General features: G+C 42.2%; 3 protein-coding genes across 5 annotated transcripts; 2 read left to right on the top strand and 1 right to left on the bottom strand.

Moving 5' to 3' along the window:
• Nucleotides 1-1933: 1933 nt before the first annotated feature.
• LOC101480526 (putative deoxyribonuclease TATDN3) lies at nucleotides 1934-6010 on the bottom strand. 2 transcript variants are annotated; one of them, XM_004540067.5, is made up of 10 exons: nucleotides 5854-6010; nucleotides 5739-5771; nucleotides 5579-5652; nucleotides 5413-5497; nucleotides 3754-3816; nucleotides 3562-3671; nucleotides 2979-3034; nucleotides 2770-2882; nucleotides 2484-2564; nucleotides 1934-2226 (listed from the first exon to the last, which is right to left on the bottom strand). In XM_004540067.5, the coding sequence occupies exons 1-10, from the start codon at nucleotides 5905-5907 to the stop codon at nucleotides 2083-2085; spliced, it is 813 nt and encodes a 270-aa protein (XP_004540124.1). In that variant the 5' UTR covers nucleotides 5908-6010; the 3' UTR covers nucleotides 1934-2082. The 2 variants fall into 2 exon arrangements, with proteins under 2 accessions (XP_004540124.1, XP_004540125.1); XM_004540068.5 differs by having other exon boundaries at nucleotides 2484-2561.
• Nucleotides 6011-6114: 104 nt separating this feature from the next.
• fuca2 (alpha-L-fucosidase 2) lies at nucleotides 6115-10126 on the top strand. The gene is made up of 7 exons (XM_004540066.3): nucleotides 6115-6418; nucleotides 6677-6864; nucleotides 7026-7365; nucleotides 7449-7659; nucleotides 8383-8573; nucleotides 8694-8799; nucleotides 8941-10126. The coding sequence occupies exons 1-7, from the start codon at nucleotides 6228-6230 to the stop codon at nucleotides 9076-9078; spliced, it is 1365 nt and encodes a 454-aa protein (XP_004540123.1). The 5' UTR covers nucleotides 6115-6227; the 3' UTR covers nucleotides 9079-10126.
• Nucleotides 10127-13490: 3364 nt separating this feature from the next.
• hivep2b (HIVEP zinc finger 2b) lies at nucleotides 13491-27067 on the top strand. 2 transcript variants are annotated; one of them, XM_004540065.6, is made up of 7 exons: nucleotides 13491-14417; nucleotides 16888-20785; nucleotides 21386-21543; nucleotides 21714-21889; nucleotides 22045-22143; nucleotides 22232-23019; nucleotides 24343-27067. In XM_004540065.6, the coding sequence occupies exons 2-7, from the start codon at nucleotides 16988-16990 to the stop codon at nucleotides 24760-24762; spliced, it is 5439 nt and encodes a 1812-aa protein (XP_004540122.3). In that variant the 5' UTR covers nucleotides 13491-14417; nucleotides 16888-16987; the 3' UTR covers nucleotides 24763-27067. The 2 variants fall into 2 exon arrangements, with proteins under 2 accessions (XP_004540122.3, XP_076733457.1); XM_076877342.1 differs by lacking the exon at nucleotides 13491-14417 and having other exon boundaries at nucleotides 14443-20785.
• The last annotated feature ends 442 nt before the right edge of the window (nucleotides 27068-27509 follow it).

Here is a 27509-nt window from a genome sequence, read left to right as displayed (position 1 = left end):
CCCCAAAGGTGTACCAGAGGCTACTCAGAAATTTCCACAATTTACAAGAACAAGAACAACAACAACAACAATAGTAGTAGTAGTAGTACAACAGAGAAAAATAATAGACAATGTACTACTGTAATACTAGATATATTTATAAATTTCTTTCTTTCTTTTTAAAGTTCACAAAATTGTTTCAGTTAGTTTTCTTTTTTTTAAAGGTCAATTTTTTTAATTAGCCAGCTGACACTTGTTTTCCAGGTCTAGGTTTATTTTTTTGTTTAGTTTTAGTTAACTCTGATAACCTTGCTTACAAGCAGGGGTGTGTCTAGAAGGTGGGGGGGATTGTAGATCACTTAGCGGTTTACACATTCGTCTAACAAGTGAAATACTTCCAGTTCAATAACAAGAATACGCATAATTCACTTTGGAGTTGCTATAGGAAGAGGATGCAGCGGGAAATACAGCTAGATCAAACATGCAGAGCAATCCGTTGTGGCGCCACTTGGGAAAAAGGGAGTAGCTGAAAGCAGCTTTTATTATTAATCGAGCTACTGAGAATTAGATAAGCAATTAAAAGTAGGAGCACCCCTGACATTAAAGAGATATACATATAAACAAGTCAATAATTATGATACAATAACATCATGCTTGGTTATATGATTCTGAAAAGTTTCATCCCACATGATGTGTACATTTACTGTAGATGCTTTAAATATATTTTAAATATACAACCTGTCAGCAGTTAAGCTGCTTAAGTAGAAAAGGTATAAATGCCTTTTCTACTTTCCCAAAATAAGTGTCTCGAAATTCTTGTCCAACACCACTTTTTACCCAAAAAAATCTGTGATAGGACACATGATATGCACATGAGCCTGAAATTGTATTTCAGAACACAGGGGAACACAATGCACATCTGCCTCTGCATTTCGTGGTCCCCCGTGACCACGCCCCCCTTTTTTAAAAAAATCTGGAAATGCCTCTAATATCTACATAGACAAAAGGGATGTTTTTTTTTATATCATTTAATCATGATGCAATGCAATGTTTTCTTAAAGTTTGATAGAAGGTAAAGAAACTTTACTTAAAAGGTATTCAGTTTCATTTTAGAGTAACTCAGAATCTGCCAGTCTGAGATCAGCATATCTACAATATACTGTGGGTAAAAGTTTATGAATAAGCAATAATATTTTTAGAATGTATTCTCTGGCAGACAAAATGAACCTGTGCAGTAATCTGAGAACTGCTTGGCTGGATTACATTCAGCTCTTTTAGTCTTTAAGACTCTAGCAGCTGCGTTCTGGATAAGTTGAAGCTTTTTTTATCACTGTCTTAGAAAGACTGGACAAAAGTCCATTACAGAGGTCTAATCTGCTAGAGATGGCCCTGAACTAGTTTCTCCAGATGGCATGTCAGTACAACTCAGCTGAATCTTATCTATCTCACAACTCAAACAAATCAAATCAATTCACTGATTTTCTAAATCTAAGATGTGCAAACACAAAAGCAGCAGACATAATTCTATTATTTAGTCTGAAAGCAGAATTGATTACAGTCTTGTGGTATTAAACTAGCTTAGTGTACCACTAGTGTAAACTGACCACTGAGTTCAATTTGTTCTTTTGTAAAAAAAAAAAAAAAAACCAAGAATGAAATTTAGTTTCATAATTGGTTTTAAAAAAAAGCAACTTCAGAGCTCAAAAGTGAAAATGCAGAAAATTATGAGGTGCACGTGAAGGCAACACTACCCCCATGCAGCTGTGAAGTTTGCCATCAGAGTGTGGTAGCATCAGCTGTCATGAAGTTACAATGAATTGCCTTTTAATTTGAAAAAGTGATCAAGGAAATAACTGCTACTGCTCTGCTTACGCTAGGATATAAAACTGGCATGCAGGATGTCAGTGGCAGGAATTTCAGATGTGTCAAATGCACAAAAAAAGCACAACTTGGATGCGAGTTTGTAAACTTGTCTTTATTTTCTCATGTTTTTGTTTTGCTTTTTACACCGTAGGGCATTTTGTTTCCATCATATATATAATTTTTCCTTGGCAAATCCTTCAAGGCATTTTTTGATAGATAAAATATTCTTTGTGCTCTCCGTCAAGGTCTGATGGCAGCCTTCAGCTTCGGAAAGAGTTGGAGAGCGTTTTGTGTCGTCACCTCCATCACCTTCTCCAGCGACACCCCTTTGATCTTACTGATGTACTCGGCAGAGACACAAATGTTTTTTGGCTCATTTCTCACCTGCAGTCAGGACAAGGGACAATTGTTGTATCGATTCTTATAGTTATCATATTATCAACTATATTAATTAAAACAAACTAGTTGTAATTAAGGGGAAATTTCATGAAATTTCCCCTTGTGGGACTAATAAAGGTATCGTATCTATCTTATCTAGAAACTAGAACATTTATTATACAATTTTCTTTGTAATACATAAAGAAAATATTAAATTACTCCTCCCAAACAAAGATAATATAAGACATTTTTAAATACTCAACCTGTTTTTCTGGGCCGAGAGCTGGAGAATCAGTTTCTAGACAGATGTTCTCTAACGGCAGCTGTTTCACAAGTTTCTGCTTCTTAGTGGAAAATACACACACAGATCACCATAAATCATTAATGCTCAATGTGATAAAGTCAACCAATGAAAACAAAGTCAACATGCCAGTGCTGTGTGGGGAGTGTAAATACTCACATACAACTGTTACCTGTGTCAATTAAATAAACTAGTTTGGTCTGTTTACACACGAATGACAGATAAGCTGACTGCATGCTCGGCTGTACCTGCTCACTCCTTATTATGGATGGAGGGATAGAAAAGAAATAGCCGGCCTTCACTCCCTCCATAGCAACAGACGGTTTCCCATCAAAAGCATGAAGAAGGACTTTTCTGACACCTAGTGGCAATACAGAGGAACTGCAGTTTATTTCTCATACACTCAAGAAAACTGTTCACTCACATGCAAACAGACAGAATAAACTTAGGTGTTCACCTTGCTCCTTCAGGAGCTGAATGGTGGGTCTTCCTGCAGACCTTGAATGAACATTTCTAAAGCCAAAAAAAAAAGCAAACAAATAAACAAACACAATGTATTATAGAAGGATTCTGTAATATACTGTGTCGGTCATTGTCTCATAAACCTTAGATTTTGATCGCTTTAATTTCTGCAAATGTAAATGTTTGTTTTCTTATGGAGTTCTTCTCTGTCTTATTTAGGTTTTTACACTTTAATTGTAGTTTACACATTTGCCGAATGTATGGATCGTCCCTGGTTTGATACCAAGAGGTGACACAGATCCCTTTAGGGTTGTGTTGCGAAGGGAATCTGGCATTAATATCTACCAAATCAAATATGCAAAGCTATCTACTGTGCAGACCCCTTCTGAATAAGGGAGTGGCTGAAAGACTCTTCTTCTATTAAAAACAAAACAAAAAAAAACCCCAACCCAAAAACAATACACATTAATATTTGTACTGTATATATTGCTACACCTCCCAGGAAAGCTCTTAATTAGTCTTTGCGTACCACATGAATTTCAGAGAATAGCCTTAATAATAAATATCTCAAGACTCACAGCGGGAGGTCCAGCTCCTTGGCTATCTGTGCTTGACGAATCAGGACCAGCCTTTGATTCTCCTTATCGGTGTCGCTTCTGACATATCGGGGTGTAAAATCCAAACCAACCTACAACGGCAAACAAGCTGTAATATCATTGTAGTTAATAAAGAAAACCAACGAAGGTGAATCAAAGATGCTCAATCTTTACCTCCCCAATGGCAACAAGTTGGTCTTTGTATTTCTCTATGATAGGCAAAGCAGCATCCAGATCCTGCAAAACACACAGAACACACTCCTGAATCTAACTGCATAAACCAGAAATAACTCATCCAATTTTTTAAATTTACAAGCAGTCAAAATTACAATGTTTTTACTGTTTCCTGAGAAAACTACAGCTGTGGTGGAGGAAGAGAAACACAGGAAAATTAACTGTCAGAGGGCCCGGTGGTGCCAGTGTCTGGCAGCCTCGCCTCTGTCAGTGCGCCCCAGGGTGGCTGTGGCTACAATGTAGCTTGCCATCACCAGTGTGTGTGAATGGGTGGATTAGGGACTAGTAAAGCGCTATACAAATACAGGCCATTTACCATTTTACTGCAAAATTGCAGAAAGAATGAATCATCCACACTATTTCAGGAAAGAAGCGCTGCTGTTTTTTTCCACCACTGAGTACCACAATTGATTTTTTTAAGATCAGACTGAAACACTAATAATGAGACACACTGGTGACCTGTCAGAGTGTACCCCATCCACCCCTTTCACCCTAAAATAGCTGGAATACAGTCCAGCACATCGTGACCCTCAATTTGATAAGCAGATGAAGATGGGTGGCTAGATGGATGTTATATTTTCATAAAGCCACAATACAACAATACTTGTTTACGCTCTACATGGCTGTTCGGATCAGCTGGCTGTTGGGTTTGTGGCCTTCTGGTGAATAAAGAAATATGAGCCATCTTTCTCATCCCCCATTAGTACTCTTGCTGCAGTGTTTTGTATCAAATGAAGGCTTTTCAGGGAAGTTCAAGAACAGCCTGATAATAACTTACAATAGTTCACCCTTGCAGTAATAAAGTCATGAACTATTTTTTCAGCATCACTCTGAGACAGGATGTTCCTACTTTTAGACACTACACAGATAAAAGGAAACAATCTTACATATTTGTAAGGCACTTCAAGATTCCTCGTAGTGCTACTGGAGGCCAAAGTAATTCTATCCATACCAGGAATTTGGTTAGACCCCATGTTTCTCTGATTTTTACAGCTGAATATAATAACCTCAGTTTTATCTGAATTTAGAAGCAGGATATTAGAGCTCATTCAGGCCTTTATGTCTTGAAATCATTCCTGTAGTTTAACTAATTAATTTTTGTCATCTGGCTTCATAGATAAATATAGCAGGGTATCAGCTACAAAATAATGAAAATGCATGCAGCGTTTTTTAATATAACTGCCTAAGCGAAGCATTTACAATGTAAAAAGTATTGGTCCCAGCACAGAACTCTGTGGAACTCCATGACTAACGTTTGCGTGTAAAGACTCCCTGTTTACATGAACAAACAGATACAATTCAAACTTGGGCAGTGTATTTCCTTTAATGGCCACAGCTGTATTCTTATCTCTGAAGTAAAATGTTTCGATCAGTGGTACTGAATGCTGCACTGAGTACCAGGACAAGCACAAGGACTGGGTCCACTCTCAGAGGCCATGAGAAGGTCATTCGTAACCTTCACTGGTGTCGTTTCTATGATATGATGCACTATAAATTCTCAAATCCAAGGAGATTTCTGTTTTCCGGAGGTAGTTGTGACACCACTAGCTTATGTTAACAGCATGGGTGGAAAAAGATTTTAAACTGCAGCAATCCTACCTGAAGGCAAGCACCCCTCTGCTGCTCGGGGGATACTTCTTGAACAGGGTGAACTCCTAAGCAGGGGAAAATGAAACCTGGAAACCTGGAGAAAATTACAGCAGGAAATTACAAAACCGCGACCTACACAGTACAGATACATCATCATTTAAACAGTGCTGGGTACCTCTGTGACAACTCTATAATCTTCTCAAATTCCCTTGAATGCTCGGCCACAGCTAATAACGCCAACAAGCCAGCCTGGACAAGAGTAAAAACAACCAGAAATTATCTTTAAAACAACAAATATCTGACTAACTTACAGCTTTTACTCACGAGGATCTCACCTTTTTTGAATTTTCGATCACCTCTTCTACATCCTGGCCAAAAAAACGTGGAAAGGTTAAATTAAGGTTGCTAAAGATAAAAATAAATTTTCAGTCCGTAAACAAGCGTTAATACCTTGTCAAAATCCCCCGCAGAGATGTGACAGTGGCAGTCAACGTAGCCGTGCATGTGGACGTTGTTTAGCCCTCAAAATCAAAACAAACCCGCTTCCTCCAATAAAATCCGACTGCGCATGTGCACGTGTGGGCTCGTCAGTGCGCGAGATCGATGACACTGCGCAGCTCGAGAGGGCGGTGCTCTCTTAGAAATTATTGGTTGAACTATGGCGGGAAGTAAACGGAAAGAAATCAAACGTACCTGGTTCTTCAGGTTAAACCAGCCGTTTTCACTTCCTTGTTTGTTTTTCTCCTGCCAGTGTCAGTTCCGCAACTTTACTCGCAGTCATATGACGTCTAAAGAGTGAAGTCGGATCTGTGTGCGACACTGAAATGGGAGCTTTAGCAGTCTTTCCTTTGCTTTTATTGATCCTGCAGATCGGGGCCAATAATGCCAAATACGAACCCAACTGGAAGTCCATCGACTCCAGACCGCTGCCAGAATGGTATGACCAGGCAAAGTTCGGCATCTTCATACACTGGGGTGTCTTTTCTGTCCCGAGCTTTGGCAGCGAATGGTTCTGGTGAGTTCTTCTTTTGACATTACCAGATCATTTAAACTTTTGCAGACAATCAGTGAGGGCAAGAGGGTCTGTGAAATCTAGGGAACAACTCATTCATTGGAAATTCCGACTTCGGACTTATCCAGGAACCCACCATCTATCCTGTCGGAGATCCCATATGTTTTACATCATGGCAACAGTGGCAGTACAGCTTAAAAGTTTTACAGTTTTACAAGTTTTTACAGTGATGACACATTTTACATTTTATTTGTTACACAGGTGGTACTGGCAAAACCAAAAGCAAAAGCCATATGTGGACTTCATGCAGAGGAATTATCCTCCAGACTTCAAGTATCAGGACTTTGCACCGCTGTTCACTGCTGAGTTCTTTGATGCCAAAGAATGGACCGACATCTTCGCCTCATCGGGAGCAAAGTACATCGTTCTGACCACAAAACACCATGAAGGTACACCACATTTTTGTGCATCGCTGTGTTTATATATGCCAGCTACAGTGTTCTTTTTTTTTTTTCTGAAGAAGTAGTCTGATGTCAGTATTGGTGTCAGCGATGTATGACTGTCCTTCAACCACACAAGAGATGTTCTGTTTTGTTGGTGTATTTCTCAGGTTTCACACTCTGGGGCTCAAAGAACTCCTGGAACTGGAATGCGGTGGATATTGGACCAAAGAGAGACCTGGTGGATGAAGTGGTGACAGCTCTTCGCAATAACGGGGATATTCGTGTAGGGTTGTATCACTCCCTCTTCGAATGGTTTAACCCGCTCTTTGAGCTGGACGCTGCCAATGTCTTCACTACAAACTACTTTCCTACCAGTAAAACTCTGCCTGAGCTTTACGAGCTTGTTGTCAAGTACAAACCAGAGGTGCTGTGGTCTGATGGAGATGGAGACGCGCCTGACAAGTACTGGAACAGCACTGGTTTCTTAGCTTGGCTCTATAATGACAGGTAAACTTGCAAAATGTGCATTATTTTTAGCTTTTTTCCCATCATGGATATAAAAACTGAGCTGACTGAAATCTTCTCAACAGTCCAGTACGTGACACGGTGGTGACGAATGATCGGTGGGGCTATGGCTCCATCTGCACACACGGTGGATATTACACCTGTTCTGATCGCTACCAGCCAGGACACCTGCTCAAGCACAAATGGGAAAACTGCATGACCATTGACAAAAAGTCCTGGGGTTACAGACGTAACGCTCCTCTCAGCGATTACCTCACCGTCGATCAGCTTGTGTCGGTGAGAGCTGAAAATCGTATTCACCTCTAAACTAAAACAGATTCACTGTGATTAAATGAGTCATTGAGAAATTTACCTAATGCTTCTTTACTCTTTTCAACACATTTCCTACGACTCTGCAATTTTAAATTGTATCTTTAGGCATTTTGTTACTAGCAGCCATCACTTACAAAAAACATACCATGACTACACTTAAAAATGTAAACCCACGAGAGTTAAATCAACAAGTTAAAAAGATGCAAAAATGCAAGACTTGTCTGTGTAATTTACAAAAAGATAAAATAATTAAAACAGTAAAATCAATAAAAAAAATCAACAAGAAGAATGACAAAATATCATCACATGAGTGAGTGTCATTAAAGAGGAAAGAAAATGGGATAGAGATAAATATATGGGAGTTCAACCTGAGTCAGCGGCACTAGAGAATTAAGTTAGAAACTATAGCCCGAGGGTCGCTCTGCAAGCCAAGGTGAGCCAGCTGAGCAGTGATGCCATTCTGTGGTTAAAATGTTAGGAGTCCCCCCTTGTTTTACTTTAAAACACGCCTCCAGACCCAGACAAGGGAGCAGTCACGTTAGATTGAAGTTCGTTTGGCTCGAGGGTCAAACGCTGATCTGGAGCCCTTCTTGTGGCTTTGTTTGTTCATGTTTATGTGTCAAAAATCGCTTGTAATAATTTCCAGTCATGTCCACTTTAATGTGTGTCCGTGTGTGTGTGTTTCAGACACTGGTGGAGACTGTGTCCTGTGGAGGAAACCTGCTGATGAATATCGGCCCCACACACGATGGAAGAATCGCTCCGATCTTTGAGGAGCGTCTGAGGCAGATTGGTCAGTGGCTGAAGGTCAATGGGGAGGCCATCTATAACACGACAGCATGGCGAGCTCAGAATGACAGCCTCACTCCAGATCTGTGGTGGGTCCACAACTTTTTTTTTTTATAAGGCTACATTGATATTTATCTATAGAAAGTTATAGAAAAAAAATATATAGATTGATAAAATCAGAGGTAATTAATGGGTCTGATCTTCAACAGGTACACGTTCAGACCCCAGGAAAAAAACATATTTTCCATCTTACTCAAGTGGCCAAATAATGGATCAGTGATTCTGAATGAGCCAGTGGTTACTGGGCAAACTCAGGTAAGACTGACTCAATACCTAATAATGTTGCGATGCCAGCTTCTTATATTTAAACAGATATTAGTGTACATGGCAATAAAATACAGAACCTTGTGTGAGATCTGAACTTTATTCATAACTTCCTTTTGTTTAACAAAAAAGGTGGTGCTTCTTGGTTATGGCCCTCTGAAGTGGGAGCCTGTAAAGCCCAGTGGGCTGCAGGTTTACCTGCCCCAGCTCTCCTTTAGCCAGATGCCATGCCAGTGGGCCTGGACACTGAAGCTGACTGGTGCCACTTAAAGGAAAATCACATCACTTGAAGAGGAACTGATGGAGCAGAAAGGAAGGATTATACAGTGGCTTGCAAAAGTATTCGGCCCCCTTGAACTTTTCCACATTTTGTCACATTACAGCCACAAACGTGAATCAATTTTATTGGAATTCCACGTGAAAGATTAATACAAAGTGGTGTACACGTGAGAAGTGGAACGAAAATCATACATGATTCCAAACATTTTTTACAAATAAATAACTGCAAAGTGGGGTGTGCGTAATTATTCAGCCCCCTGAGTCAATACTTTGTAGAACCACTTTTTGCTGCAATTCCAGCTGCCAGTCTTTTAGGGTGTGTCTCTACCAGCTTTGCACATCTAGAGACTGAAATCCTTGCCCATTCTTATTTGCAAACAGCTCCAGCTCGGTCAGATTAGATGGACAGCGTTTGTGAACAGCAGTTTTCAGAGCTTGCCACAGATTGTCTCGAAACACCCCTTGCTCTGAAATGTGCAATCATCTTTGTAATACTGGGGCTATGCCCTGCAGCTCTAGTGTAACATCCCTCTTCATGTAATTGCTGACCGACTGTTGCTGCGGGGTGAGACGATGCCCTGCACTGACATCCTCAGTAGCCCGAGGAAGAGTTCCTCCTCTGTTTATGCCGTACAAATCGCACTAATGCACAAGCATCAGAGTCAACAAATGTGCGGTGTTGACCACAGTTTCCAATTCCATTTAGTAAACTTTTCCCTATCTGTAAATGCCAATATTGCTTTACTCATTGTTCCTAATGAATCCCTTTTCACTTGTAACGCCTTTTTTTTTTCTTGCTATCTTGATAGAGTTTCAGCTGGGCCTGCTTGACATTTTTACACAGAACACCGTGGTTTTCCTTTAGTTTCTCACCCAGAAACCCAGGCCACTTTCTGTAATTTTGGGAGCAGTGACATTAAACACTGTGAATTGCACCTTTTCTTTGAGATGTGCTTTGTGGGAAGTTTGATAAGCCTGTTGCACTGATCGGTTTGATTCATTTTTAATAAATGTTTCAATAAAATCAACCTTTATTACACTGACTTGTTCTCATTTGTTGCCTCCCTTTGGCGCCCCCTTGTGTCAACATGGGTAACGCCCTAGCCGCCTGGGACATTTTAAGCAGTCTGACGGTGCAAAACAGATCTATGCACCCCCGCTGTGCACAGATGAACCGGGAAAACAACACATCCTCTTCTGGCTCTGAAAAATGCAGCAGCGGTGAAGTTATTTTCATGTTGCACACTGACCGGTAAGCCTCTGCAGAATTTCTTTCAAAGCTGGTCTTTGCTCTTTTTCTGCACTGAAACCACAGCAGCTGCAGGAGTATTTGTCAACTGAGATAGAGAGTCCGGTGCAGGGCAGATCTCACTGTTGTGTCTGCTCTCTGTTGCACGCCTTTAAGGTGGGAGGTTCCTGTTCTGCAAATGTTCCATGACGTGCTGATGGGGGGTTTGCAAGGGGTTCTTCTCACGTCTGTGCAACCCCCCCACCCCACACACATACCCTAATTTCAGCAGGCTATCCCCAGCCTGGTACACGCACATCGCAGCTGATCACCTAAACACAACAAACAGAGATGTAAGGATGCAAAACGCGTGCACAGATAGACGCTCAATAATAGTGAAATACACATATTCTGCATTCTGGGAGAACCCGGGCTTTAAACCTTTAAAGTTTGTAGCAAAAATGTTGAGATGTCAAAAAAATTAACTTAGACATTTAAAGGCAGGACTGCAGTGCAGATTATTTTCTCGGTTTGGTCAGTTGGAACAGAACTTACTTGTTTAAAATGATGTATTTGTTCTGTTTGACTGCATATTGTAGAGTTTATTTGCCTATACAGTAGTGTGACAAAGAAAGAGTCCACAGGCCTCAGTTAGCATGTTAAAGGCCATCACAGTTAGAAAAAGCCTCTACTCTCTAAAAAGAACAAAGCAGCACACCTTAGGATTGCAACACTGGATACGAACAAACCACAAGACCTCCTGAACAGTTTTCTTTGGAAATACAAGACCAAAGTGGAGATGTTTGGCTGTAATGCATGCACATGGTGCCATGTTTGGAGAAAATCAAACACAATATATAAGCACAAATGGTGGTGACAGGAGATGATTTGAGCTTGTTTTGCAGCCCAGGTTCTGAGACTGTGTGGTCATTTAGTGGATCTTGAATTCCTCCCAAAGGATTCTGGAGTCCAGTGTGAGGCCACATGTCCTAAAAACTCAACAATGATCCCAGGCAAAGCAGCAATAAAATGATGTAGAGCACTGACTTGAGCATAGTACATTAGGTTTATGTGACTTATTTGTTGTTAGTGGTGTCAGAGACATTAAAAGGACTTTTCTTGTAATACTGAATAATGACACTCAGTTAACTGAAAACAGACGTGTTACTGTACTTTGCCATCTTGACTTTCTCCCACTTGTTTTCCATTTCCGGCAGCAATGAATTTGCATATTACTTTGAAGTAAAGGCAAGACTTCAACAAAGCCAAATCTTTGCCGTTTCTCAAACTATTATTTTTCATGTTCACTGGGACTGCGTGTACATTTTATTATCAATCAGCACAGAAAACTGCGTGATTCGCTGTGCGGTCGACACACTGCCGGCTCATTTCTGCAGTCTTGCTTCTGTAATCTGCAGGCAGTAATTATATATGTAGACAGGAACTGGGAAACTGTTACAGACGTTGGCATGGTTGCCATGGAAACACACAATCATGTTAGATTATTTTCAGGTACTGCTGTGATAATGGCATAAGCATGCCTGCTCGAGAGGCTGACTTGAAGAGACGGACAAAGGAGCGGTCGACGGCCGATGAAAAAAGTGAATCGGTTGAAGTTTTCTGAATGGCTTCTGTGAGAAGGTTTTTAGTTTAATGTTGTTGTGTTTGTTCAACCTGCTGGGTTCAGTCCCCCCCCCTTATCTCAGGCTGCCATATGACTGCCACTACAGTGAGCCAAGAGGAAAACCTCATTCCTTCCATTCATAAACCCCCCTCCCTGCCCTTCTAATTTAGGACTAATATAATTAAAGGCCCGCTAGTAGTCAGGTGCATGTGTGGCATTCAATCACATGCAGATTTGTGGCAGATTTGAGCTGGTCAGTAGAGCCACGGCGTAGCTTTAGATGATGGAAATGCCAAGCAGTGTGTGGAACATCCTGAGGGACAGACCATTATATTTATAGAGGCTCACGACTTGACCTTCACTGCACATTGAGTATCAGCCATTTTAGTGCCGCTCCTGTAGATACTGAATACAGCATAATGGATCTCAGCTGCACTGCAGTTAGTTAGCTTCAACTTCATCTTTGGCTTGTTAGAGGCTATATCTAATAATAGCTCTCTGCAATTCCATACTGTGGAGGGACTCTGTCAATACACAGACTCTGCATTCACTGCTTTTCTAGCGCACAGCGAGTTGCTGCTTTTCTGAAGGAAATGCTCTGTGACATTACAGTTTTGCAGAGAAATAAAATGCTTGCCATTTGGATAAGATTTTGAACTGTGAGGTGAAATTCAACAGCGAGTCATTACATAAATTGCTCTGTTGTGTAAGCTTTGCATTAAGGGGAGGACCTCTGTGAAACATGTCTTAGCCACAGCAAGCACAGCTGGTGCAAGCCCAAAGCCAAGGACTCCTATTCATAGAAGCCTCCAGTTGTTCTCACCCAAGAGCAAAGAGTGAAACCGAGGAGGACGAGGAGGAGGAGGTGGGTCAAAGCGGGGTGTAGTATCTGAAGTTCTGTAAATTATATTGTGTCGAAAGGCCAAATTTTTCACACAAATGGCTGAGGCGGGGTGATCATAAATCAGTTCAAAAGCACGGAAAGACCTCGTTTGATGTGCTTGATGGCAAAACCTGCAGCTTCAAACGAATGTTATGACACATTTTATCAGATGGTTCGGCCTCTATGCAAAGGTAATTTCACAGTAAAATTCAAGTCGAATTCAAATGTTTGTCATGTGTTTTAAAGGACACTGTTTTAATCTATATTCATGTATGATTTTGATTCCAAAAGTCAATCAGACATGTTAAAAATAGACGAGAAAGTACAAAGTAACACAGCAGTAGTTACCTGGGTACAATGTGCCACATTTTGTTATCTAACAATAAGGCAAAAAAGGATGTAAAAGGTGACTAGTAACATTATATGCCAATACTGGAGTCATTTTCAAATCTTTAACCCTTTGTTTACAGGAATTTGTGGACTAACCTGATCAGGAAACATCACAGGCAATTATTTAATTATAAGCAACAGGCTTATGTGTAACAGGGTTACATGCAAACAGTAAATACATTAAACTGTAGTTGTAACTGCTACGTTAATAGAATTAAGCAATTAGTCTTTCTTCTCTTGTTTTGCAAAATTAAAGCTCAGACTATAACAATGCAGCCCAAGAGACACTAATTCTTACTGAATCTTGCTCAGAGGAAGTCTTTAAGATTCACTGCAGAGTTGATGCATTAATGCAAAGGCTCCAAATGGCACCAACTAAACTCGCACATGTGATTCACAAGATGAGGTTCGCAGCTGCACATAATCTGCAGTATTGTCCTAGTTTTTTTTTCCTTTTTTGCCGCGTTAATGACACCCCTCATCACGACTCTCTCCATTCACAAAGCAAATCCTGTCGTGACGGGAAGAACTGGCTCTGAACGGGGCTTGTGGGTGTCTCAGAATTCAGAGAACATGTCTAATTTTTGCAGCAGCCTCGCAGCCAGCCACATTCATTGAGTTCCTCTCCGTATGCACACGCTGAATAGGATCACGCTGTAGGAGATGTACATTCAGAGCTCGCTGCACCATATGATTAGAGTCTTTCAGCCGAGCGCTTTTGCATTTCTTCCTACCGACTGTCCGACGCATTTTACATAGATAATAATAGTTAATGAATATGTGTACCTGAATGAATTTGAGCTGTGAGGGATGGGTGATGCTTTAGCTCTTTGGATCATGACAGCCTCGCTCCCCACTTTGTGTGCGGAGTGTGCGAAGCGCACGGAGAGACGAGAGGGAGAGGGAGAGGAAAAGCGCCCTTAAACGTGGGCTGTTGTGTATCCCTCTCTGGGCCCCTTTGCTATTTTTGTGCCTGGGTCCGCACGTCACGCTTGGGTATTTTCTCTGGTGACTAGCTCGCATCAATAGATCTTCTAATGTACATCCAGTCGGCCAGCAGCTTCGCGACTGATGGGACTTTTACCTCGCTCGTTTCTTTCATATTTCGCCACCCGGACATGAGGAGAATGGAGAGACGGACTATGCAGTATGAGGAATGTCACATGTGACTGCCGATATGGGACAGGGGACTATTCAAATGTCAGGTTTGTATGAGGATTATATTTGATATGTGAATGCCAGCTGCTGTGTGTGCGCTGTGTGTCACTCCGATCACAGTGAGAGAGCTGCTGGTTCATTCTGCATGCTGTCGTAGAGGACTTTAAAGCCAACCGTCTCCTTATGATATTTATGGATTTGTTGTCAGCGTGAGACTTCAAGCCCCGTTCCCTTTAATGGCCAACTTAGCCCCTAATGATGTAATGCAGCGGCATAACGATGCTCTCCCGTAGCTCACCGTGCTCCCTTGTGTGTGAAGGGATGTGCCCAGCGAATGTGCGGTTCAGATAAATGTCTCCACAGAGACGTTTCTCCATCCATGCGGACATACTGTACCACAGTCAGCCCACAGTCATCCCGAAGCACACCTACTGCCACCCACCTGCCTCCTGTTGTTGCACGTCATTGCTGCTGTGTCACATATTTTCGTTTAGGTTAGCGCTTGTTGCCAGGAGTGAGAGGAATTTGGCTTTCAAAGGTGCGCTGGCCCACTCTTTTTTTGGAAAAGTCTGAATGCGCTCAGAGACTTGTCAATGAGACTCTGAATGTGATGGCTCTGTTTCCTCCCTGTCGTGCTCAGTTCAAAGGTATGCATTGTTTCTGAGGGTCTTATCTCATTGTCACTCTGCACCTATATTCCCCTCTTCCCTCCTCTGGTGGCTCACAGAGGATGGAAACTAAGCAATGAGGTCAGATCGACCTTGAAAGGGAGCTCCCTACCAGGCCTCTGAATTTTTGTTACCCCCAGGCACCCTCCAGCTTAGTTTACCTCTCTAAACCTCCCCGTTGAAACGTGGATCATTCCAATCCAAAGCTGCCCCTCCACCTCCTCCCCTCCTCACCATCCTTCATATGCCTTCATTATTTTTCCTGTATGTGGAGGAAGCGTTCAAATCTGTCTGACAGCAGAGACCCCAAAGATGAGCTCAAAGAGAGGAATGGGCGTTTGGATAAGAACACAAAAGGTAGATTATCATCTTTACCGCTGCTTTCGAGCGTCTCTCGGCATCTCAAGAGTCACCTTGGATTCATATCCTCTGGTTTTTATGCTTGAGCAGCGTGGTGGTGTGCTAACAAAGAAAGAAAGGGAGTGAGAGAAAGAGAGTGAGAGTCGAAGAATGTCCTAATTAAAGGGAACTCAGAGGGTTTGTACCAGATAAAATTACATAACGTCGTTAGGGAGGACACAGCATTTGATACTGAGAAGATGAAACTGACGTGCCCTCAGATGGCCATCCATCCCCATGGTATGAAGTGAAAGTGTAACCAGTTCACTTCAGCCACAGGCATCATGATGTTTCTCGATTGAGTCCTGCATGTTTACCTACAGTGAAGAGTGTGGTCCTGTGCGGCTCACTGTGGAGACGGACACTAGTGACTCAGATAGGTTGGAAGCCTTGAATCCCACTGGAGGTGATATGAAATGATACTGGATTTAGATAAAAGGCTTTAAAGGTGCGGGCGGACTCATTACACTTCATTGCCATTGATTTAAGACTATCGACTGGCATGCTTCAGCACACATACCAGACTTCAAAAAATGCTTACTTCCAATAACAGTCTTGTCTTCTGTTCTTCGGTTCAGTCTAGTTTTTATTCCCATAATTGCCAATAATGTCGACCACGGCTGAACAAGTGAGTTTAAAACTGAATTTATTAATTCCCTTTGACCTGTTGTAACACCCAGTGGCAACCTATACAATGTAGCTTTGTGTTATGAGCCATACAAATCGATAAATTTTTACAAACTAGATCATGTTACCTTTCAGATTAATTTTAATACATTGCAGTTATTTTTTAAATTTTTCCAAAAAGATTCAAATTTGATCAAAAGCTGAACACTACCTCTAACTCGGGATGGGGTGATGGTGACCCGGTGCACAAATGTTTGAATAAAAGTGACATTCCACATTACGGTACTGGCTTGTTTCCCCATGAGGACATCATTTGACAACCTCACCTGTGCCCTTAATGATCAGTTTTGACACTTCAGTATATAATAGTAAATATGTGGTTTGGTAGATACATGGGCAGAGACCACTTTCACTCACCCAGTGATTTTGTTCCATAAGGAGGCCTGAAATATGACAGAAACCACTCAGGTCTGAAGGGACCTTCGAGGGTTACTCCTAGTAGCCTTTCAAGGTGCAAAGAGTTAAATACCTCTTCATATGCACATTCACAGAGCTTCAGAAAATTAGGTGCCAGGGTTTACCTTGGTAAAGAGACCCAGCTTTTCCATTCCTGCTGTGATGGAGCTCATTATGAATTTTATACTCCAGTTTTATTAGGAGGACTTTTGGGAAACAGCCTTGAATAGCTCTCAATTTCAAGCGCAGACACACACACACACAGACTTTCCTGCCTCATTTATTTTGTCACGATAATCTTCGTGCATATTTATGTGGTCCTAGTTCATGTTATTGCATCCTAACGACTCTTTCTTATTTCTTTCAGATGACCCTTCCCTGCAATTCACATGTATGTTAATATTACTAAAGTTACATAACAGTTATTGTCCTTGAAAATCGATCGCAAAGGAAGTGACACTGGATTCATGGAGTCACTTGAAACTACTGCAGGGGTAAAAAGCTCCACTGAGGGTCAGGACAGAAACGCTGCACAGAAAAAATGCTCATCGGAGGTTGCACAGAGTAGGCGGAGACCACCAGTCGAATTGGAAGCCAAAGGGTGGCACCAAAAACTAGAAGAAGCTCAGAGCAAAGATACATGTGGTTTCAAAGAAATGTCTGACTCAGGGAAATCACTGCAATTAGAAGATCAGCACCCTCAAGCTCAGTCCACAAGCCATCCAGATTATGAGGTATCCTCATACCCACTACAGTCCACAAAGCAGTTTTCTAGTGGCAGACAGAAAGCTTCTACACAGTCCCCAGCACCCACATCTCACAGGAAGTCCCCCAGCTCACCTGAAGTCCAACAACAATGTTCAAATTCAGGGATGGATCCACTTACAGAAACGGTGTGCAAGGTGGAACAGAAACCACAAAAGCCTGGGAAGTATGTTTGCGATTACTGCGGAAGGGCATGTGCCAAACCCAGCGTGCTTAAGAAACATATTCGCTCGCACACAGGGGAACGACCCTACCCATGTGTTCCCTGTGGGTTCTCCTTCAAAACCAAGAGTAATTTGTACAAACACAGAAAGTCTCATGCTCACTCAGTCAAAGCTGGAACGGTGCCATTCTCAGAACTCGGTTCGTACAATGCCAATACAGACCAAGGGTCTTTTGAAGGGGAAGGAGAGCTATTCTCTGATGCTGAGCAAAGCACAGACACGGACGAGGACACTCTTAATGACCCGCTGCTGCTGCTGGACTCTCCAATGGAGGGATCAGATAACACTGCTGTAAAAGTACTAAATCTCATTGCTCAGAAAAAGGGAGCCACGTCAATGTCAGCTCAGGATGGTTCATCCCAACACCAAGAAATCAATGCACCTTCTGCTGCTGCCGAGGCTAGTCGTGCAATTCAATCTTGCACAATCAAACAGAGGCTGGCACTCCGGCTGTCTGAAAAAAGAAGCAGTGACTCTGACCACAATCTGTCCCTCCCAAGTCAGTCTAGCAAGGGCAGCACGGACTCCGGGTACTTCTCTCGCTCTGAGAGTGCTGAGCACCAGACTGGCCCTCCGAACACTAACGCAAAGTCCTACCAAGAAATTATGTTTGGAAAGTGTTATCGGCCAAGCCCTAAGCAGGCTACAGCTTTTGCGGTTTGTAGCACAGACACGAGTGAATATACCAGCAAACGCTCAGAGAAAGGCGTCTCCCGTGTTTTCACGCAAGAAAAAGACACAGTTGAGTCAATCAAAATAAACACAAAATCGTTCACAAGGGAAGAGGTAAAAGAACCCCTATTAGATGCTAGCTCTGATGTGGGGCCTCTGATTAGAAGCAACTCAATGCCAACATCCTCAGCAGTCTGTCTGACTATGCCTCAAGCACTCAGAGGCAGTCACTCGTTTGATGAAAGAACAAGCACCGGCGGCATGAGGAGACTCAGGCGGCAAGCCGCTTTCGAACTATCCGCACAAGATGGCCATACTGACACTGACAGTCATGGAAAGATTAGTGAGAGTGGCATTTCACCCTCAGGACTGGAAATGGAAAGCTACCCTTCTGTGGTGCCTAGTATGAGCCATCAGAGGCATGCGATGGAACTGGCAACGCGCAAGCGTCGGAAGGAAAAAAGGGAAGAGGAGGATTTGTCGGGTCAATATGAAGGCCATTATGAACCGTGTGAGGAGATGTTTGATTCAAGCAAGGACTATGATGTAAAACAAGGCGCACTGGGCATTATGGCTTTACAGAAAGGCCATTCACAGATGGACAGGTGTGACATGGACATATCGGTGTGCCCTGAAGTGTCTGCTCGAAAAAACTTAGGGAATGTAATTTCAGTTATCCAGCACACAAACTCAATAAACAGGCCTTACTCTGAACATTCAGAATCTTACAAATATCAAGCTATGGAGGCCTCTGAATCATATGAGATGGAGCGAAGTGACAGTAGATTAAGGGCGTCGGTTCAATTAGGTCCCAAGCTCGTGCGGCAGTCTAACATACAAGTCCCAGAAATTAGAGTCACAGTAGAGCCTGATAGTCCAGAAAAAGCTCCTGAGGTGCAGGTGAAGGAGCCAGAGAAGCACGTGGAGGAGTTTCAGTGGCCTCAAAGGAGTGAAACTTTAGCACAATTCCCTCCAGAAAAACTCCCTCCAAAGAAAAAAAGGCTACGCTTAGCTGATATTGAGCACTCCTCTGGTGAATCTAGCTTTGAGTCGGCCTGCACTAGCCTGTCCCGCAGCCCCAGTCAAGACAGCAACTTATCTTACAGCTCCACCTTATCGTTTGACAGGGAAGAGAGCTTGAAGTCAGTCTCTCCCGCCAGGCAGGATGAATTTGGCAAACCATTAGAGTTGTTAGCTGTGCCAGGGAGTGGGCACTCCCTCTCAGTGCTCAACCAGCGTCAACAACATGAAATGAGACGCTCCTCCTCAGAGCAGGCGCCGTGTAACTTGCGCAAGGAGTTCCCAGAGTTGCGCAGCATATCATTTGACTATGGCAGTCTTTCTCCAACATCCAAAGTTAGACACGTGGACATAAACTCTGTGAAGGAGAGAAGGAGGGGAAACTTAGTGCGACAGGAGTCACTGAATATGGATAGTGAAGTAACATCACAAGTGTTTCCACAGTATCTCACCAGCATCTCCCCTTCATTCACTGCCGCCACTATCCTGCCGCAGACTTTGCCAATATTCTCAGCTGGGAGTACATTTCCTCAGCTTGCACATCCGAGCCTGATGGTTCCCGTAAGAATTCAGACTCATGTTCCATCCTACGGTAGTATCACATACACCTCAATGTCACAGATTTTTGACAATCACTATGACAGTGTTAGCTCCACTACGTCCACCCTTCAGAGTCAGATTTCAAGAATTTCTGGGAATCTCGATTCTCATAACATATCGGCTCATACAAAACCACCTACAACACACACCCTCAATGTTGAGGCCCTTGATTTGTCCTCAGCCAAGCTCAAGACAGGCATCCCTCTCTCTCTGACCTCCAGAACTATCTCAACCACTAATGCCTCCAGTGGTGGCGCAAACAAACGGATGCTATCCCCTGCCAGCAGCCTGGACCTATTCATGGAGGTCAAGCAGCAAAAACGTGTGAAAGAGGAGAGAATGTTTGGGCAGATTGTAGAGGAACTGAGTGCGGTGGAGTTGGGAAAATGTAATTTGAGTGAAGAGAAGGGGCACAGGTCAGGGATGCAGGGTGCACCAACACTTCATGCTCAGAATGACTCACGCAGGAGTAAATTTATCACACTTCAGCAAAAAGAGGCCGAGGCCACGGACCACGGCGCGGAGTCAGTTATGGAAAGCAGCTCCCTGGATGCAAGCTCGCCTCCTTACGCCATGATATCAGTCAGTGAAGTGAAAGAAGCTGGCACGGAGAAACGAGTGCAGATGGATATAGTGGCACAGCTGGTAACCAGTCAAGACATCCTGATGTCAGACTCTGAGCATTCAGGACTGTTATCTCAGTTTCCAAGTCTTCGCACGACGACAGGTGTGAGCTGGTGTTATCTCAATTACACCACGCCGAGCTGCTCTCACAGCACCGCCCCTTTCTCATCTGTGTACGCCACCTGGCGTGTGAGTTCCCATAACCCGAACCCTCTTGAAGTGAGCACCAACTCTGCTCTGGCTTTGCTGCAGTCCAGACAGAGGGGAGACAAGGTTATATACACCATGGCTGCCATGTGCCAGCCTGGTACTGGGAAACTGGTCTCATCACTCATCCTGTGGAGGCAGACCATGGAACAGGTAAGAAAATAATCCTGTCTTTTCTATCAAAGGCGTACTGGTGTTTTAAACACCTGTTGAGATATTGAATTAAAGCCTTATTTATTGTACCTCTTATATCAGTAATCACTGATATAATCAGAAATAATTATGAGAAGATAACTGTTTAAAATGCAGAAAGTTTTAAGGACCTTAATACCCAGAATTTGACAAACTGCACACTTTAATCAACTGACAGAAGGTTTCCTTGGAAAGATCCTGGAACGAGCATTTGCTTGGTGCTGATAATGATATTTAACTATGAATCACCAAATGGTCTTGATTTTAAAAAATATGTCTTGAAGATAAAAATACCAGATATTATAATTATATTAAGGTCATTATTAAGTCCAAATCTTGGTACTTTTCTCCACTGTGCTCAGTGGATAAAAAGCATAAATTTAACATTAAGATCAGAGTTACCTGTGCTGGGATTTTCCCCAGCAGTGGCATAGTTCATGTTTGCAAAACATGCTGTGCAATGCCATGTGTGACATACAATATTGGTGGGATCGCGTTGCACTGTCGATATGGTGTCCACTTAAAAAGGATGTTAACACAATGTTTGTTCATCTGATTCAGCTGCAGAGGAAACCGGAGCCCAAAGAGGTGGACGTCACCTACGGGAAGAAGGTGAAAGACATCAGCTGCAGAGTGAAAACTGCCAAGGAAGAGTGGAAAGAGAGGGAGGCTGCCACAACCCAGACTATGCCAACACGAATTAAGATCTTTGAAGGAGGGTCAGTCGAGATATTATTTACCATTACACTCGTCACTTCTGCTGACTGCATATGCAGCGGATATATTAGAGTGCTAGTATGTGAAGTATCTGTTGGCCCACGCTCTTTTTGCAGTTTACGACTGTGCTTTTTTTGCATTTCTTTATTAGAAATGAATCTCTCTCTTTCAGGTACAAATCCAATGAAGACTATGTATATGTTAGAGGTCGAGGCCGGGGTAAATACATATGTGAGGAGTGTGGTATTCGCTGTAAGAAGCCAAGCATGCTGAAAAAACATATCAGGACCCATACGGATGTGCGGCCGTATATCTGCAGGGTTTGCAACTTTGCTTTTAAAACTAAAGGTAAGCATTTTTTTTCTTACAGAGTAGTGAGTTATCGTAGCTGTAGCAGTGATAAAAAAAAGCTGTTAGATTAACTTTTTTTTTAAGCATCTGAAATGTACGAAAGTTCAGTTTCTGTTGTGTTTAATTTCAACAAATTTGCCTTATTTCTGCAGGAAACCTAACTAAACACATGAAGTCAAAAGCGCACATGAAGAAGTGTCTTGAACTGGGAGTGTCAGTGACGATGGATGAGACAGAGATACAGGAACATGGTAAGACTGGGATGTATGTAAGTGTTGTAGATATGCCCAGCTGTCACTGCAACAAATCCAGATAAACTAATGTGTTTCTCATTTCAAGTGGACGACATGCAACAAAAGTCCAAGACAGAGGTGGCTGCGACGACCAAACATCAGTTCTCAGACGCCGAGGACTCCGACGGCATGGATGAAGAAGCTGATGAAATCGATGAAGATGACGATGAGGACGATGAATACGAGGGTGATTCCACTCCGAAGTTACATTCAAGAAGCACGAGTCCTCAGCCGTGTGGAGTTACCTCTCTGTCAGTTACAGCCACTGCTGCCATCCACGGCTGCTCCCTCACATCTCTGCCCGGAGTTGATGTCAGTCAGCAACCCTCCGGCAGACGTACGAGCTTGGATCATCGTCCTGTTCTTGCAAACGACCAGAGAGAGAAATCCGTGGATGAAGACTCTCTGACCATGCTGTCTCCAGATCACAGCAGCTTCCTTTTTGACCCTTATTCATCTTGTCTACTCTCTCCTGGCTGGGAGTCTCCCATCAGGGAGCCCTCCCCTTCACGTTTACGTTACCCGTCCCCAAGGAGGGAGCTTTCGCCACGTGGTCGCTCCTCTCCCAGATGGGATACCTCTTCATTGAGGCCCAGTTCACCTAGCTTCACACCCATCCAGCATCCCTCCCCGGTCTCAATTGAACGGCCCATGTCTCCCGGCATAGAGCTTGCTGGAAAGCGGGAATCCTCAGTCAGAGGCAGGCAGAGGGTTGTGTTAAGAGCCGTTTCACCACGCAGAGGTTCACACCAACATAAAGGCAGCGGTGACAAAACCAGACACCAAGCAAAGATGGAGATGGCTCAGTACCAAGGAGCCTTTGAAATGGAGATGGTAAGTAGCACAGCGTGTTCTGCAGCCAGTTCAAGTGTAACACAAACAAAGAGCTTTTAAGGACTTATTGTTAATCTGTTCAAGTGTATAGAACAGCATCTAAAAATTATTTTGTTAAATTTTGATGAATCTGGGTACATGTAGATGGACCGTGTGTGGTGTAAAAACAAAAATATTTTCATACACTGTATTTAAGAAATTTTTCAGAAATGTTATATTCTTGTCTACTAGTGTATCTAACTCAAACAACATAAGATATTAATCTAGGCACAGTTAAAATGGTAACTATGTTTAAAATTATAGCTTAGCAAACAAGCATGCTAACTCTTGCTAGCAGGTGGCGTGTCGAGTCCATCGCCATTTTTTCTTTTGGGACAGTTTTTTTTTTTTGCCTTAATTTAGTCATTTTCAAGTCAGTAAATACTTAGCTTGTAAAGCACAACTGTTGTCTAGCTAATGTTGTGCTATCATGACCTGGCATTGTATGGTCGATACTAGTGTTTCAGCAGATTAGACACTTGCTACAGTTAGCGCACCCTGATCTTTAGCATTTGTTACCAATAGTGAAGACTATTCTCCCCTAATGCCCTAGTCACACAGGCTATCCCCCAACTGTTGCTGAACGTTGCTGGCAGTTGCTTTTAAGTTGATTACAAAAGTCTGATTCAACCAGGCCAAGAGGGTAGTCAATTACCCAATGGTAATGACCAGTTGCCTCAGAAAACTGTGTACCCCACAAATGGTTGGCGACTGGTTGCTGGCAGTTGCTAGTGTGAAACTTATGATGCTATGCCACAAACTTTCTTGTGATTGCTTTTAGCGTTAGCAGGTTGTGCATAATTAGCATGGAAGATGCCAACTTAGGTGCAAAACTCTCAAAAAACTTGTCAAGAAGCAGTGAAGCAGCGAAGAATGTGACTCAAACTGTAAATACAAACTTTTGCCAAAGCAATCTGCTAGTGGAGGGAGGTTTTTGGTGCATCACCTTTTTTGCGACTGTTTTCACCTAGCGACAACCAGCAACCACTCACCAAGACTCAAAAAGATTACACATTTTTCCCTAGCAACCAGTGTATATTTCAGCATGGAATTAGCTATTTGTGTTTCACTAGTTAAAAGAAAAGCACACATACATTTTCTTTTTCTTGCACTGAAAGAACAAGTAGTAGAATATTCTGTTGGCAGAGAAGTTTTTTCTTCTCTGAGTGCTTTCATTTTTCAACATTCACATTACTTCATGATTTCTAACTAAGATATTTTCACATGAGAAATTATCTTGGCGATGCTGAAATTGCCGCTAATTCTGCCAATGTGTCGTTCCAGGACCAAAGGAGCAGCTTGGCTTCCAGTCTGCCTGGTGCTGCCAGTTCTCATCATCAGAACATCCTCAGCCACCTCCCTCTTCACTCCCAGCAGCAGGCCCACAGTTTGCTCCCCGTTGTTCCTGTTGGCGGGCTCCAGATATTACACTCCCCGCCTTCCTCCAGCACTGATGTCAGCTCCTCTGTGGCGCCAAGCCCCCAAAGCAGCGAAGGCCAATGTTGCAGCAGCAGGGAGGGATCTGTCCTCAGTCCTGAGACAGAAGGAGAGGACATCAGAGGCCACGGCCAGCTGTCCTGCCACGAGGCCGCTCAGGAGAAAAGCCTCGACCCCGAAGTCGGAGACAGCGGACAAGAGGAGAATGTACAGACCTGCTTGAAAGCCATCGCCTCACTGAAGATTACCACAGAAGACCCTCATTAGAACCGTCATTGTCTGTTTTCTCGGGTTGATCAAGGAAAAGACACCTCCCTGCTACACCTGCGACCTTGTCACCTTCTGCCCTTTAGGCACATGACCTCATCTTTATCCCATTAGAGGCAATATAATAACACTTCCTCTGGTCTTGCACATACCCGAGACATCTTCTTAAGTGGATAATATGAGTGGAGGTCATATCTTTTCAGTGAAGAAGAAGGCCACCGCATCTGATGAGCTCTTCTCTTCAGAGGCTTTTTGGAAAACTTGGACGAGCAGCAGGGTGTTTTTTGCGTTAATGGGTTCAGGTGCAATACGGAAAGATATTCTGCTAATATGCCTTTGTCTGACATAGTAGTTTGCGTACAATTGCACATAAATTATATTTATGAATTCTGTACAAATGTCCTTAACATATACTCCTTCTTAGATACATACAAACAGTGTATTTTACTGTGTGTACTTTGAAAATAGACTGTTGTTTATGTAATCATATCAAGGTGTGATGCAGTAGTGCAGTAAATAAAGACTATTTATAAGGGGAAAAGTATGTGTATTATGAAACAGTCTGACCAAATTTTAAGTAGACGCTTCTTGTGCAGTTTGGTGCTTCTGATCAAGCAGCGAGGGTCTGTGCCTTTATTTTGCGTTTCTTCATTTCTTTATCAGAGCGAGAACTACGGAAAGCAGTCGAGGTACTCTTTATTTTGCTCAGAGGACAGCTTTTTCTTTCTCGCCCCGTCGGCTTTATTTATGTGAAACAAGCTTAAAAGAAACAAAAAAAAGTTTCCTATGTTGCAAATTTTCTTAATGTTGTGGTTTTTATCTTGGTAAAAATGCATGGGATTTGCTATTGCACAACAATAGAGGAGGTAATTATGTAATTATGAATACTGTAAGATGTATTTATATATTAGAACGTAAGCACTTATTGATACTGGTAAATATTTGACTACTATTTATATGGTATATCTGTACTTATGCAGCAGTGATGCAGTTATGCAGTGAGCTACGCTGGCATTGCTTTTGATCTCATGTCGTCTCTACAGTTTTTTTTCTTGCTTATACAGATGACCATGAGCATTTTATGAGTTTTAAAGATGCACTTTCATCCTTTTACCTTTGATGTTTTAACTGACTCGGTCAGTGGAGGAAATGGGGGAGTAAAACACAGTTTGTTCTCTTGTGATTTTTGACACATTCCAGTTGTTTTTTTTCTTTTCTCATTGTGTAAAACACGTTGCACACAAATCCAAGGGGCTACAATGATCAGTCAATAGTACATTTTCTTGCATTTCAAGTGTAACTGGATGAATCAATATAAGTAATGACGTTATAAGCATGACTATTACTGTGCTTCAGCTCACAATGTAAGTAATCATTCACCAAATGCATTACTTCTTCTCTGTATATATATATATGTGTATTTTTATGATTTAAACTATTTTTGCAGTGTTGAATTCTGAAAACTTTTTATGTGGATTGTTTATATCTCTTTAAGAGGTAAAATGTCTGCAGCTGATGTAATGGCAGAGGTTTAATGAGGCTGATTGCTAACACAGCGTGTCTCATCTTTTTAAAAAAAAATGTACTCACATCTTTAAGTGATTATCCGTTTTTGAGACTTCGAAATTTAAAAACACAACAACACTTTGTTCACTCATGTTTACATAAAAGATTTATAGGTGCACTGCTTTAATTTTGTGTTTTCCTTTCTGAAGGTGTATGTAGCTTTGATTTCACGGTTGTGTATTTTCATTTGTTGTGCACATAGCTCATAAAATGTGAAGGGAAAGTGAAGCCTTTTATTTGCTTTAGCATACATTATGTATTCAGATTGTGTTTTGTGTTTTTTTTTTAAATTGTGTATTCATATATACTGAACTGCATTGTGCCTCTCATGTCTATGGAAATCCTGTAAAACACACAGAGGACAAATCATTTTACCTCTAAGCTAAGATTTTTTCGAGGAGGGAAAAAACAACCTCAGTAGCCAATCTGTTGTTTAGCTATTTGCATCAAATCTGGCTAGTCAGGACGGAGTGCCTCTTTTATGCTATGAGGAATTTATTGTTTGGTGCTCTACTTTTTCAGATTAAATTCAAAATTGTTTTAAAAGAATATAATTCTAACCCAAAAATGTGTGTGGCAGCTTATTTCACGGCTTCCGTACCTTTCCTCCTGCATTATTCACCGCTGTTTAAATTAGAGCTCGCACGAGAAGGTTTTCAGATGAAATCGCTCACATTTTATCTTCAGGGTACAGTGAAAAATTGGAGAATCTCCAACCAGTGACATCCTCTGGTGAAGAATTATTACTGCAGTCATAACACGGGAGAGGAAAAATAAATGAACGCTTCCAAAAATAGCTCTCACCTTGTGACTAATATTGAACCACATTCGCACACACTTTGTTGTGTATCAGCAGCATTTGCGGTGCACTTTACTGCATGTGTGAAGCATGTATAAGCAAGGAAATGAGAAAATCACATTTTTTCGGCCACTCTTCTCTGGGTCGGGGGAGGAGGTCTGTTCTAATTCTGGCCAATCACAGAGACACATAAGGTTTTTTCCCCCCCTGTCTCCTGCTCAGTCACCAGGCTTGTCAGGCCCATTTGTTAGAATAATTATATGGCTGTTAACAGCAACCTTGCCTAAAATAAAACGAGTGCTGCATTGGTTCAAAGACACCACATAAAATGGCTGCTAAAGATTTTACCAGAAGATTTATTGCATTCATACATTGTTAGCGT

The sequence above is a fragment of the Maylandia zebra genome, linkage group LG19 (assembly GCF_041146795.1).
Source record: "Maylandia zebra isolate NMK-2024a linkage group LG19, Mzebra_GT3a, whole genome shotgun sequence".
In the NCBI taxonomy this organism is placed as follows: Eukaryota; Metazoa; Chordata; class Actinopteri; order Cichliformes; family Cichlidae; genus Maylandia; species Maylandia zebra.
The sequence above is the reverse complement of the archived record's forward strand: the minus strand, read 5'-3'. Positions and strand labels throughout refer to the sequence as shown.

Excerpts from the sequence above, each read along its gene's own strand:
- LOC101480526 (XM_004540067.5), bottom strand. The coding sequence starts at position 5,907 with ATGCACGGCTACGTTGACTGCCACTGTCACATCTCTGCGGGGGATTTT. Across the intron at positions 2,883-2,978 it reads TCAGCTCCTGAAGGAGCAAG|GTGTCAGAAAAGTCCTTCTT; the intron begins GTGAACACCTAA and ends TATTGCCACTAG. Across the intron at positions 2,565-2,769 it reads CCATAATAAGGAGTGAGCAG|AAGCAGAAACTTGTGAAACA; the intron begins GTACAGCCGAGC and ends TTTTCCACTAAG.
- fuca2 (XM_004540066.3), top strand. The coding sequence starts at position 6,228 with ATGGGAGCTTTAGCAGTCTTTCCTTTGCTTTTATTGATCCTGCAGATC. Across the intron at positions 7,366-7,448 it reads GCTTGGCTCTATAATGACAG|TCCAGTACGTGACACGGTGG; the intron begins GTAAACTTGCAA and ends TCTTCTCAACAG. Across the intron at positions 8,574-8,693 it reads AGCCTCACTCCAGATCTGTG|GTACACGTTCAGACCCCAGG; the intron begins GTGGGTCCACAA and ends GATCTTCAACAG.
- hivep2b (XM_004540065.6), top strand. The coding sequence starts at position 16,988 with ATGGAGTCACTTGAAACTACTGCAGGGGTAAAAAGCTCCACTGAGGGT. Across the intron at positions 21,890-22,044 it reads CTTTGCTTTTAAAACTAAAG|GAAACCTAACTAAACACATG; the intron begins GTAAGCATTTTT and ends TTATTTCTGCAG. Across the intron at positions 22,144-22,231 it reads GACAGAGATACAGGAACATG|TGGACGACATGCAACAAAAG; the intron begins GTAAGACTGGGA and ends TCTCATTTCAAG.